At 43.4% G+C, this 14,272-nt stretch overlaps 1 protein-coding gene across 11 annotated transcripts in view; it reads left to right on the top strand.

Annotated features, from left to right (window-relative positions):
• LDAF1 (lipid droplet assembly factor 1) overlaps positions 1 to 14,272 on the top strand; it is a 67,562-nt gene that overhangs the window by 5,219 nt on the left and 48,071 nt on the right. For 10 of the 11 annotated variants that reach the window (XM_023247041.2, XM_045048200.1, XM_045048194.1 and 7 more), the window contains 2 exons: positions 5,098 to 5,266; positions 7,331 to 7,469. In XM_023247041.2, coding sequence (XP_023102809.2) covers positions 5,098 to 5,266; positions 7,331 to 7,469 — 308 coding nt within the window. Of the gene's footprint in view, positions 1 to 5,097; positions 5,267 to 7,330; positions 7,470 to 12,304; positions 14,030 to 14,272 lie in introns of those variants that run through there. The other variant, XM_006942241.5, reaches the window with a different exon arrangement.

The following is a 14,272-nucleotide window of genomic DNA, read 5'->3' as shown; positions in this document are numbered from 1 at the left end:
TTTATTTATTTATAACATGAAATTTATTGTCAAATTGGTTTCCATACAACACCCAGTGCTCATCCCAACAGGTGCCCTCCTCAATGCCCATCACCCACTTTCCCCTCCCTCCCACCCCCCATCAACCCTCAGTTTATTCTGTTTTTAAGAGTCTCTTATGGTTTGGCTCCCTCCCTCTCTAACTTTATTTTTTCCTTCCCCTCCCCCTTGGTCTTCTGTTAAGTTTCTCAAGATCTCACATATGAGTGAAAACATATGGTACCTGTCTTTCTCTGTATGACCTATTTCACTTAGCATCACACTCTCCAGTTCCATCCACATTGCTACAAAAGGCCATATTTCATTCTTTCTCATTGCCAAGTAGTATTCCATTGTGTATATAAACCACAATTTCTTTATCCATTCATCAGTTAATGGACATTTAGACTCTTTCCATAATTTGGCTATTGTTGAAAGTGCTGCTATAAACATTGGGGTACAAGTGGCCCTATGCATCAGCACTCCTGTATCCCTTGGGTAAATTCCTAGCAATGCTATTGCTGGGTCATAGGGTAGATCTATTTTTAATTTTTGGAGGAATCTCCACACTGTTTTCCAGAACGGCTGCACCAGTTTGCATTCCCACGAACAGTGCAAGAGGGTTCCCGTTTCTCCACATCCTCTCCAGCATCTATAGTCTCCTGATTTGTTCATTTTAGCCACTCTGACTGGGGTGAGGTGGTATCTGAGCGTGGTTTTGATTTGTATTTCCCTGATGAGGAGTGACGTTGAGCATCTTTTCATGTGCCTGTTGGCCATTGGGATGTCTTCTTTAGAGAAGTGTCTATTCATGTTTTCTGCCCATTTCTTCACTGGATTATTTGGTTTTCAGGTGTGGAGTTTGGTGAGTTCTTTATAGATTTTGGATACCAGCACTTTACCAGTGGTTTTAAATAATCCGATGCCTTTGTCCTCCTTCTCTCTGGTAGCAAGGGACACTGATTGTCCTTTGCATTCTGACACCAGGGAATTGGCCTGTCTCCTAAACAGTTCCATATGGAGCCTTCATGTCCTTAAATACCGGCCACATCACCCCTACTTTGGAACCTGCCATACTCAGGCAGGTTTAAAATAAATTGTGTGCAGTTTAAAATAAATTTCCTTTGACCTTGGGCAAGTTGCTTAGGGTCTTTGAATCTCCATCACCTCTTCTCTAAAATAAGCAATGCCAGGCTCATTGGTTTGTTGTGAGGTGATCTCAGAAGCTGTTTAGAAAAGCTGTGGCACAGAGCCTGGCACATAACAGTGCTAGTCTGTCCCAGCCTGGCATTCCTGAGTTCTTCAGCACAGCACCCTCCCTGTAAAATCCAGGTTGGATGACATGTGCCTGCTTCCAGGATAGGGATGGAAAATTGCAGTTCATGTTACTGAATAATAAGCTGTCCCACTTTCCATCCTCCCATTGTATCCCCCTCTATTGCCATGAGAATGAGAAGTTAATTGCTATGTTCCAATTCCCTGGATTTAAATAAAGTTCCTCCTTACCTGCCTGTGAGTGTCTTAGGGGGAAATAAATGAGGAAATACATTGAAAGCACTTAAAACCGTGCTTGGTGCCTGAGTGTTTAATCAATGTTCTCTATTATTTTTTTTATTTCCTTTTTTTATTTTAGAGAGAGAGTGAGTGGGGGAGAGGGGCAGAGGGAGAGAGAGAGTATCCTAAGCAGGCTCAGCAGGACCCCGTTGCAGGGCTTGATCCCACAATCCTGAGATCATGACTTGAGCTGAAATCAAGAGTTGGATGCTCAACCGACTGAGCTGCCCAGGTGCCCCTCTATTATTATTAGGTGTAACTGAATCATATCCTCCTCTTCTATGACAGACTGGCCTAAGTAGGGCCGTACTTCTTAGGGGAAGACAATTGCTGGGCTTAACTGCATCTTAAAATGGTCTCTCTGCATATCTGAATGATTCTGTTTGTTGGTTACAGGGCCCAGACTCAGAAGAGGCTAAGAAAAAAATAGATTCTTTTAGGGTCTGGAAGAATAGTCCTACTTTTCTCCTTTTGGATCCCCAGGCCAAACTGTCCCCAAGTCCTATTGATTTTTCTTTTGTCATTCCACTTTCATATTGCCACCAGCCTAGATTTGCCCATCAGTGTCTCTTGCCTGATTTCAGGCGAATTCTCATAATTGCCTTTTGCACATGACTGCCAGGTTCATATATCTTAAATTAGTACTTTCATGATATCATAGTCCTGCTCAAATGCCAGCAGTTTGCCTCCTGTTTTTTTTCTAGATAAAGTTTAAACAAGTGCTTTACAGTGGAAGTACTGTGCAATGTGTGTATGGAGTTTTAAATTTGCTAGTAGTCCTATTAAAAAGCATGAAATGTGAAATTACTTTCAATAATATATTTTATATAACCCAAAATATCCAAAACAATATCATTTCAATATGTAATAATATAAAAAATTAGTGGCGAAATAGTCTACATTTTTTTAAGTTTATTTTTTTATTTTAGAGAGAGAGCCAGCGTGAGCAAGGAAGGGGGGCCGAGGGGGAGAGAGAGAGAGAGGGAGGGAGGGAGGGAGGGAGAGGGAGAGAGAGAGATCTCAAGCAGGCTCCACACTTAGCATGGAGCCCGACTCAGGGCTGGATCCCACAGCCATGAGATCCTGACCTGACCTGAGCTGGAACCAAGAGTTGACACTCAACTGACTGAGCCACCCAGCCACCCCAGTCTACATTTTTAAATATACTTAGTGCACAGCTCAATTCAGGTACTAAATATCCATTGAAAATACTTGATCTCAGGGCGCCTGTGTGGCTCAGTCAGTTGAGCGTCCGACTTCGACTCAGGTCATGATCTCACACCCTGTGAGTTTGAGCCCCGCATCAGGCTCTGTGCTGACTGCTCAGAGCCTGGAGCCTGCTTCGGATTCTGTGTCTTCCTCTCTGCCCCTCCCCTGTTCATGCTCTGTCTCTCTCTCTCTGTCAAAAATAAATAAACATTAAAAAAAAAGAAAATACTTGATCTCTTCAGATTTCATGAAATTTACATTTGAAAATTTATTTGAAACCTACCTGACCTATTTGAAATGTAATTAAAAATATTCCTGTGACTGAAGCATATATCCATTTTTAAATTTAAGTTAAACTAAGTTAAAAACCTAGTTCATCAGCCATATTTCAAGTCTTCAGTGGCCACATGGGGCTACTGTGCTGGATGGTCCAGGTGTAAACTCATGAGCCTGGCATTCAGGTGTTCCAGCCTCATCTCCCCACTGTGGTTACTGGGTCTCTTGATTATAAGGGTCAGAGAGAACAGTTCAGTCTGTCAGATGATGCCTTGGGTGGTTGGAGGAGTTAATAAGAATGTATGTGGACTAGAGCTGGAAAGCAATCAGGACTTAAGACAGATCCAGGGACCAGCCCCACTCCCGTGACCCGTTCTCTCACCTTCAGCTGACTTAACAGGAGAATCTCATTGGGTTCTGATTATGTGAGCTCGCATTCCTACTATAGTCACCTCTGGCTAGAGAAGTTGAATAGCCAAATCTGGTAGCTTTTCTCAGGAGGAGCTAGAGGCAGTGTAGCTAGTGGGCATTGTGCCATTTTTGTGGCCTGACAGGAAGTGAAGTTGTTCATGCCTGGAGAGTTCTAAGGAGGCAGTGCTGAAGCCCCAAGACCAAGGGCAGTGGCTTCTTGGAACAACAGCCTTTTCTGGTTAAGCAGCATGAACGCTGTATTTTGATCACTATCAACTTCAACTGCAAAACCCTATTGCCTTCTAGCTTGCCTCCAGATCCCCACTATTGGAGTCATTAAGAGGTACGTGTGTTTTGTGTAGTGGCATCCATGATCACTGTAGCTTGAATTTCCTCTTCATTTCAGCTGCTGGCCTGTAAGGCACTGAGCAATGAGACCTGGGAAGGACCAGTTTTGATGGGGAAAAGTTCTTGATGGAACATTGTAAGGGAACTGGAACCAACATGTCAGTAGTGAGGAGAGAGACAGCATAGGGCTTAAGAAGAGGGGCGAAGCCCATCCTTGTGGGGTTGTCTAGGGCCAGTTCTCTATTAAAGTGGCCCTTCCCCATTGAGCCAGATCCAAAAAAACCCTTTTGCCTGGTGAAGGAAGTTAGCTTGTTTATTAACACAGCATAAGCTTTCAGGTGTCATCGGACTATGTCCTGACTGTGGTATCCAAGTTGATGACATAAAAGCATTTTTTCCTAACAAGGTGAAGCCATTGCACGCATTAGACATTCAGAATGAAGAGATTCAGCTTTGGATGCCTAGATTTTGCCACTTGGAAACCGCGTGACTCTAGGCAAATGCCATTGCTTCTCAGACTTTAATGTGCGTACAAGTCACCTGGGATCTCATTAAAAATCAACATCTGGGGGATGGGGGCGCCTGGGTGGCCCAGTCGGTTAGGCATCCAACTTCACCTCAGGTCATGATCTCACGGTTCCTGAGTTCGAGCTCCGCATCAGGCTTTCTGCTGTCAGCGCAGAACCCACTTTGGATCCTCTATCTCCCTCTCTCTCTGCCCTCATCTGCTCATTTTCTCTCTCTCTCTCTCTCTCTCTCTCTCTCTCTCTCTCTCTCTCTCAAAAATAAACATTAAAAAAAATCATCTGATTTAGCAGATCTGGGGGAGGGCTTGAGATGTTGCATTTTCAACAAGCTCCCAGGTGATGCCAAGTAGCTAGGACTTAACCTCTCTGTGCCTCAGTGGCCTCAACTATGAAACTTCAGCTGTGAAGTAGGAGATAAATGGTGTGTACTTTACATCCATGTGTACACATGCTGAGGGCCTCTTCTGAGAGGGTGTGTGTTAAGCAGTAGAGCCATGACCAGGTCTTTCCTACTTTCATAAGACTTAAAGTTGGGTGGGACCCTCAAACCTGCCATCTGCCTATAGCTACCTTAAGCTGTTGCCAGGGTGATTCATGTCTTGGGAGAACTGTTAGTGTTGTTGACTTGTTACATTACTTATGAGCCATCCAACTTCATGGCCTTTGCTTATATACTTCCTGCAGCTCAGGTGGGTCCATCAACCTGGGGGTCAGATGTAGCGTTTAATCCTGGCTCTTTCTCCTTTGCCTGCAGGTGGTTGCCTTTATGAAGTCTCCGGTGGGTCAGTACCTGGACAGGCATCCTTTTCTGGCCCTCACTATGCTGGTGTTTGTTGCTGTGTCGGCCATTCCTGTTGGATTCTTCCTGCTCCTTGTGGTGCTTACCTCCCTGGCTGCTCTTGTGGGAGTCATTTTACTGGAAGGTATCCTGCTCATCTATTCACCCCCTTGGAAAATGATTCAGTTGGGAGCACAGTATTTATTTGGCACCTGCCACTGATATCAAAGTTTCCTCTTATTGAAAAAATCAGAATGACCAAGGCAGATTGTCAGAGTAGTTAAAAGATGGACTCTGGAGTCCACATTAGAATCCTACCTCCACAGGGGCGCCTGGGTGGCTCAGTCGGTTAAGCGTCCGACTTCAGCTCGGGTCATGATCTCACGGTCCGTGAGTTCAAGCCTCGCGTCAGGCTCTGTGCTGACAGCTCAGAGCCTGGAGCCTGTTTCAGATTCTGTGTCTCTCTCTTTCTCTGACCCTCCCCTGGTCATGGTCTCTCTCTCTCTCTGTGTCTCTCTCTTTCTCTGACCCTCCCCTGGTCATGCTCTCTTTCTCTGTGTCTCAAAAATAAATAAACGTTAAAAAAAATTTTTTTTTAAAAAAAAGAATCCTACTTCCACCAACACAATTTTGGACAAGTTATTTATCCTCTCTGAACCTCAAACTCCTCATATGTAGAATGGGGATGATATAATAACTGTCTCGAAGCATTATTGTAAGGATTGAAACTCATAGTTCCATAAAGTATTTAGCACAGCCCATGGCACCTAGTAGCTTCTACATGAATAGTAACAGTGTATTTCACAACTAGTTACTGAATATCTGTTGCATGCCAGGTACCTTGCTAGGTAGTAATGTTTCCTCTTCGCCACCTTTCCTCCTGAAGTCACACTGCCAACTGTCAACTTCTCCTTTTGTTGCTAAGATAAAATTACTGAGAAGGCAGATCTGACCAGCTCAGTTTGCCTTTTCATATCAGATCACAAATCACAAAATACTGGCCAAAGAGGTGGTTGCCATTGGGTCAGGCAATCACCTCTGTTTATCCTACGACTTCCCAGGGTTAAGATCACGCAGAGTTGTTTCCCTGCCCGGGGAACTGTGGATAAGGCAATTTATACTCAAAGGAGAAAGTGAGCATCATAGGCAGATGAGCAAAATACAGCCTGGCAGAGTAGCTGTTCACTAAATATTGATGGATAGAGAGACGGATGAATGAATGAGTAGAGGAATGAATGAGTACTGTAGCAAAAGTAAATTTAAGGAGGGGAAGAGAACCACTGCATTTTGGTGTATCATGCAAAGTTTAACAGAGGACAGGATTTACAGATCTGTAACAACTCTTGTTTCCTTTGGGGAAGTAAAGACTTTCTAAACAGGAGGAACAGCATATATAAAGCCTTTAGAACAGTAGTCTGGAACTTGAGTGTGTTTAAGTCTTACTTGTGTTTTTGAAGATACAGACTTCTAGGCATCATCCAGAGATCGTTAGTAGTTCTGGAGTAGGGTCCAAAAATCCGAAATTTTACAAGCCTTCCTGATGCATCTGATTCTGATACAGTGGTTGTTGGCCAACTTGGAAAAACACTGATCCAGGATTTTGCAAATCTTTGTAAAAAGGCAGCACATCCATTTATATTGTCTGATTTCCTTTCTTTGCAAGGTCCGTCCCTGAAATTATATCGCTGTAGCCATGAGGATGGAGTCCTGAGTTATTTGACCACTCCCAAGGCAAGGAAAAGGGTATTTGCCTTGCAGTGATGCCCACTTGGGTGGTTAGATTACCTCCTTTTTTTTTTAAATCTTTTTTTAATGTTTTATTTATTTTTGAGAGAGAGAGAGAGAGAGAGAGAGAGAGAGAGAGAGAGAAAGAGCGAGCGAGCAAGCAGGTGAGGGGCAGAGAGAGAGAGAGGGAGACACAGAATCCAAAGCAGGCTCCAGGCTCTCAACTGTTAGCACAGAGCCCGACGAGGGGCTCAAACTCACAAACTGTGAGATCATGACCTGAGCCGAAGTCAGACACTAAACTGACTGAGCCACCCAGGTGCCCCTAGATTACCTTCTTTTAAAGTGATGCTGGAAACCTGGATCTTTATGGGAAATCTCACTTAAAAAGTCTGAGTTAACTGTCATAAGCACAGTGGCCTTGGGTCTGGTAGCTTTCAATCTGTTTTAGCTGAATGCTTCTCCTAACTATGCTTTCTTCTAGGACTGGTCATCTCTGTGGGTGGCCTCTCACTGCTTTGTGTCCTCTGTGGCTTGAGCTTTGTGTCACTCGTCATGTCAGGGACAATCATGGTGTCCTACGTGATGGTCTCCAGCCTTCTCAACTACTGGTTTTCTCCCAGGTAAATACATGTCAGTGCAATAATTTAATCTTTACCATTTGGGGGATTTTCACAAATAATACCTTAACCCTATTTGGTTAGTAAAATTGTGAGAGGCAGGTGTTCCTTATTCCATATACATCAGACATCGCATGGGAATTTACGATGGAGTTTCAAACAACCACCACACACAATTACTCATTTTGTTGTCGTGGCAACTCTGAAGTAATTGTTACTGATTCCTTTTAAAAGATACCATTAAATTTACAAAAATTCAAATTAAGGGTTTTTGCGGGGGGCAACCGGAAATACTCAGCATGCATGTACCTCAGGATGATGCAGGGGGCCACAAATCTGCTGTTCCCAGAGTCTGTCTTCATTCCCTTTGCTCTTCAGAGTGTGTGTGTGTGTGTGTGTGTGTGTGTGTGTGTGTGTGTGTTTGTGTGTGTGTATCTCACCATACTGAGTGTGTTATCTTGTGTTTGATTACATGGATTATGTTCCTACATTGTGGCTCCTAAATGCCAGCTACACTTCATCTGGGCCTTCACTGAAGGAACAGTGATGTATTTAAATGCTAGAGGGAAAACCAGCCATCCTGAGATTAGTGTAAGACAGTATGTTTGTCTATAATGGACTGCCCTCCTAAGGGATTTTCAGAGATTTTTTTTTTTTAATGTTTTTAAAATTTATTTTGAGAGAGAGTGTGTGAGAGCACAGAAGGGGCAGAGAGGGAGAGAGAGAATCCCAAGCAGGCTCTGTACAGTGCAGGGCTTGATCGCACAACCATGAGATCATGACCTGAGCTGAAATCAAGAGTCAGATGCTTAACTGACTGAGCCACCCAGGAGCCCCTAGAGATGATTTTTTTTTTTAATGCTTGATTTTTATCCATTCTCCTTGATGAATTTAGAATCTAAGTCCCAAGTGGGCTGTCCATTATGCTTCATTTAAGCTCTTGCTTAATTGATGACAGCAGCTACCCATCAAGCACTTGCTCTGTGTCTGGGACTCTGTTATGTGCTTTCCAGGCCTTAGTTCATATAATCCTCACAACCACCCTGTGAGGCAGGTACTAGCTCCAATCTATGACAACTAAATGAAGCCAAGTCCCAAAGCAAAGTGTGGCAGAGAAGGGACTTATACAAGTCCCTTAACTCTACAAGTTACTTAACTCTACAAGTCACTTAACCCTAAAGCTTCTTAACCAAGATTCCAAAGTGACTCCAAAACAGGAGTCAGCAAACAATGTCTGTAAGGGGCCAGATGATAATACTTTATTTTAGGCTTTGCAGACCATGTGGTCTCTGTTGTAACTCCTCACCTGTGCTGTTGTAGCACAGGTGGCTACATGCCTACAAGTGAGCATGGCTGTGTTCCAATAAAACTTTATTTACAAAAACAGGCAGCAGGCCAGATTTGGCCCAAGGGATTTGCCAACCCTTGCCCTAAAAGAACCTACATCCTGAATATTTTTCTATAGACTAGCCCTTGAACTTCTTACCAAAGTGTTATCCTCTTGTTACTCATGTTGGAAAAAAAAATGTGAAGTAGGTATAATTTAAAATACCTCAGGGGTGGTTGTCATAGACTTGCCTGGTTGATGTCCCTGGAGTTACATTCAGCTTCTCTAAATTGTTTTGATGACTATCAGTCTCAAAGGAGATAAAAGGAAAAATATTAGCCAAAATGTGGCTTATTAAAGCTAATGTTTCTGAGCCAAAATTTCTCCCCACCTCTGAACCCTGCTCTGCTATACCGCAGGAAGTAGCAAAACCTGAATACCACCTACTTGTCAACAAAGAGAGTAAAAAGATATCCAAGAGGGACGCCTGGGTGGCTCAGTCAGTTGAGCATCCAACTTCGGCCCAGGTCATGATCTCAGCGTTGTGGGTTCGAGCCCCATGTCAGGCTCTGTGCTGACAGCTCGGAGCCTGGAGCTTGCTTTGGATTCTGTGCCCCCCTCTCTCTACTCCTCCTCTGCTCGCACTCTGTCTCTCTCTCTCAAAAACAAACAAACAAAAAAAGATACCCAAGATTTCTCCTTTATCTCCTTACAGCCCTCTTCTCCTCCCAACCAAGACCCCTGGACTGATTGTTTTCATTAGGGCAGTGGTTCTCAAGCTTTTTCCCTTCTTAAAATGACCCATTTTACCTTCTTAAAACTACTGAATCTCCCCAAGTTTTTGTTCATGTGGTTTAAATGTACCAATAATTACTGTAGTAGAAATTAACAAATTCAAAAAATATTTATTCCTTTAAAAAGAGCAGTTTTACCAGTTGATGTAAATAACATCTTTATAAGTAACATTTTCCCATTACAAAATGAAATGAGTAAGTGGCATTGTTTTACATGTTACAAAGATCTTTAAGGTCTCCTTAATAGAGGTCAGCTGGGTTTTGCAGACCCCCGCCTCACAAATGTGTGACTGACAAAGAGAGGAAAAGCTTTTTCAGATGACTGTGGATGTTCTTTGATGGTACACCAAAACTCAATACGTGGTAGTTTCTCAAAGGTTAACTGAAATGTGACTTTTTGTAGTTCATTATATTAAAATCTACTGGTCTGTCTTGCACTTTTATTAGATCTTCTATGGTGCGTGTTTTTTAACTTCATGCATTGCTCATTTGGAGAATATTGGTTCATGGAGTCATGCAGATGTTCCACATATACTGTGAAAACTCCACTGTTGGGGCACTTGAGTGGCTCAGTCAGTCAAGCTTCTGATTTAGGCTCAGATCATGATCTCGCGGTTTGTGAGTTCAAGCCCCGCATCGAGCTCTCTGCTGTCAGCACAGAGCCCCCTTTGGATCCTCTGTCTCCCTTTCTTTCTCCCTCTTCCCCACTTATGCTTTCTCTCTCTTTCTCAAAAATAAGCTTAAAAAAAAAAACACTCCACTGTTCCTTTGTGGAGAATGAGAGCAACAAAGGCATTGAGCATATTATATTACTATGAAAATAGTTGTCACCTGAAAACCCTTGCACTAGTGAATTCTTAAACTCAAGAAACTCTTACTGAATGTTCCAAAGCATAGGGGGAAGAAAGAGGAACTGTTCACTTTAATCCATGATGCAAATGGGATCTTGACCTTAAAACAAAAGATAATATGCAGCTAAAATTTTTGAAAAAGAAAAAAGAGAATAAAACTGTAAGATGTCCTTAAGAAAATGGATTAACTGCCCGGTGTCATCTACATACCAGCCACCTTATGTCTTTTGGTGTTGCCATGCTTAGCCCATTGGTTTGTGACCTCATGGCCACAAGAAAGCTGTTGTGGCTCTGGCTACACCAAGAACATTCAAAGCAGGATGAAGGGAGAAAAAAAAAAATGAGACCTCCCTCACCACTTGAGTCTGACGATTTTTATCAAGTAAGTGCAGTTTTTCCTAGGACCTCTCCCCATCCTGCCCAAGCTGACTTCCTTGGCTAGAATTGTGTCAGTTGGCTGTTCTAAGCTGGCAAGGAGGCTGTGAGATGGAGTGCTGTTTTCTCAGCTGTGTTGGTCAGCCAAACTCTGGTATATGCCACAGATTTCCGCACTGGGGTGTCCATGTTGGCAAAGGTATTTGAAATTCAAAGATAACCTATAGATGTACTTAATATCGATAATGCTATCTCCACTCTCACTCCCCTCAGAAACTTGCCATCACAGGGGCTAAAAAACACCTATTTGTCTTTCTTTTTGCCCCCTACCTCTCTTCTGTTGAAGTTGTCAAGAAACAGCGGATTAATTGGAATCAGAAGATATGGGTCTCAATCCCAGCTCTGCCATTTTTTAGCTGTGTGATCTTGAACAAGCTGCTTAACTTCTCTGTTCTCAGTTTTCTTTCACTGGTAAAATAGGGCTACTCCAACAATCACTGGATTATTGCGAGAATGTGAACAATACACTGAGAAAATGCAGTGTCCAAATTAGACTAGGGGGAAGGGCCATAATCCCTACCCCTAACTCTGTCATTTTAACCTCTTGTGCCCTCAATTTCCATCTGTAAATGGTAAAGCCTCAAATCTGGTGTTTCAAGAAGCAGCTAAAAACAAACCAACAAAGAAAGTCCTGTATTCAGTTTTGTGCATGCTCAGCATTAGAGCTCTTTAAAGAGGCCCTATGCCTGGGTAGCTCAGTTGGTTAAGCCTCTGACTTTGGCTCAGGTCATGATCCCATGGGTCATAGGTTCAAGCCCCGCGTCGGGCTCTGTGCTGACAGCTCAGAGCCTGGAGCCTGCTTCAAATTCTGTGCCTCCCTCTCTCTCTGCCCCTCCCCCACCCATGTTCTCTCTCTCTCTCTCTCTCTCTCTCTCTCTCTCTCTCTCTCTCTCTCTTTCTCCTTCTCTCTGTCTCTCACAAAAATAAATAAGCATTGAAAAACAAATAAACATGGGGTGGCAAGTGGTTTAGTCAGTTAAGCATCCAACTTCGGCTCAGGTCATGATCTCACTGTTTCTGAGTTTGAGTCCTGCATCGGGCTCTGTGCTGACAGCTCAGAGCCTGGAACTTGCTTCAGATTTTCTGTCTCCCTCTGTCTCTGCCCCTCCCCCACTCATGTTCTATCTCTCTCTTCCTTTCTCAAAAATAAATAAGCATTAAAAAATAAACATGGGGTGGCTGGGTGGTTTAGTCGGTTAAAGCATCCAATTTTAGCTCAGGTCATGATCTCACTGTTGGTGAGTTTTAGTCCTGCGTCGGGCTCTGTGCTGACAGCTCAGAGCCTGGAGCCTGCTTCACATTCTGTGTGTGTCTCTCTCTGCCCCTGCCCTACTCATGCTCTGTCTCTCTCTCTCAAAAATAAACATTTTAAAAAATAAAAAATAAATAAAGAGGCCATAGGGCTAACCATTTCCTCTTGTTACCAAACAGACTGTTAACACAACAAAACTCCGGTGGCGACTGTCAGCTTGCTATGAAGTCCGCAGACTTAGAGGGGCTCTACCAGGAATGATCGGCTGAGCGGAGCCAGAGCTTTTGCAAGCACTTCTCGAAGTCTGTGGATCATACTCAACCCTTAGGATTGACTCAGATGGGGGCTGGGTGGTCAAACACTCCCTGTATGTGTCCTCTAGCCTTTTCTCTTATTTGTAGGATCCTGCGGGGGCAACTTGAGGCCACTTGGTGATCAGTTGCTCTTGAGTCCCTGTGGTTCTGTTGGCTGACCCACCCTCACATGAGAATTAGCTGAAAATTGCAGTGGCTTGGCAGCTCCTCCCACCTTTCACTCCTCTCCAGTGTGCGGTCTTGACTTTGGCCCCACTCCTTACAGCCAGCAGCTTGACCCCAAAGACTCCAATCTTGTGTCCAAGGGCCCAACTGGGGCAACTATGGTTTCTTTTTTTTTCTTCTATCTTCCTTCCCTCCCTCCCCTTCCTTCCTTGCTTCCTTTCTTTTTTTCTTTCTTTCTGAAATGAGGAAGCTGTTTATTTCTTCACTTCCTTGAAACGAGGTGGCAAAAGTGATCGAAAACAGAACAAATTCTTCTGCCTTATTAGCTTTGTATCAGAAAAACTAGCAAAATTTGGTAATTATGGCCTCTCAGACAAAGCTGGAAAATACAGTCTAAAGTTAACTTTATGGCCAAGGGCACTTTTGAAAAAGTCTAAAGGCTTAGTTCCCATGTTGAGTACTGTTAAGTGCTGTTACTTTCTAAAATACTTGCACTTGACACTTTTGTATTGTTTTAAGGAACTTGTTAAGCCACATCTGTAAAAAGTCCTATGGAAATGCTAAAGGATTACACAAACTTTTAAAATCCCATGGGATTTCTACTTCGGTGGTCTGCTATGGCATTTTATTAAATATTTATCTAGACGAGCTTCTTAACTCTTTATTTCACCCCCAAGACATCATACCTGCTTATTCCTTCTCTGTTGATTTCATGTCAGATCCCAGGTAATAGGGTTTGTGATAGACACTCTACCCAAAGTGGCTTCAAAAAGTGGGGTGCAGAAGGGGGAAGTTCATTTCACTCAACTAAAAAGCCAGGGGTTAGATTTTCATGTACTGCCGGATCCAGTGGTGCTTTGAGGCATCTCTCTCCCTTCATCCCGCAGCCCTACTTTCCTCCGTGTGAGCTCCTTTTCCAGTCAGGCCCTCCTTACCTGGGGTCCCAGCAACTCTGGCTTTACATCAACCCTACAGTCAGCACTCTGCACTGGTAAGAAAGCTGCTCTTTTCCAACAGTACAAGCAGATGTTCTGGGCTTGGCTCTGATTGGACAGACTTGGGTCATGTGAGCAACCCTGAACCAATCACAGTGGCCAGGAGGTTAGACTCTGCTGATAGGGCAGGGCTGGGACATAGGTTCATGGGAACCAGGGATGGTTTAGGTCAGGTCCACTGGTTTCACATTGAATGGTGTGCATACTCCCAAAGGAATATGAGAAGGAGAGGAAATATTTACTGGGCAGACAAACTAAAATAATAAGCCTGCTACTTGTGATAGGGCATAAAGGCCTTCATCTGGAAACTTCTGAATCCCTTGACTGTCATGCCTGTCCCTAAAGGTGGTTTTACCTCTACTTGAGAACAAGAGGTGCCCTTTCTTGACAGTATTAACAGTTGGTATTTATTAAATGTTTCTTTTCTTCATGCAAGGGTCTGCTATTTTCTGTCGATGGTATCTACCCAGCTGGGTTCTGAGGCTCCAGTAATGGAAAAATGAAAAGGTCCCCAGTCCTGAAGTTCACTTTCTAACACAGGAGTTGTTTAACAAGTGTATTAAATGTTGCTGTATAGCAGTTTACCACAAAGTATAGACTTACAAGAGCATATGTTAACTCACATTTTCAGTGTGTTAGGAGTCCTGGCTCAGCTGGGTCCTTTGGAAGACTA

Source organism: Felis catus, chromosome E3 (genome assembly GCF_018350175.1).
Source record: "Felis catus isolate Fca126 chromosome E3, F.catus_Fca126_mat1.0, whole genome shotgun sequence".
In the NCBI taxonomy this organism is placed as follows: domain Eukaryota; kingdom Metazoa; phylum Chordata; class Mammalia; order Carnivora; family Felidae; genus Felis; species Felis catus.
This window is presented reverse-complemented; position numbering and strand designations above follow the sequence as displayed.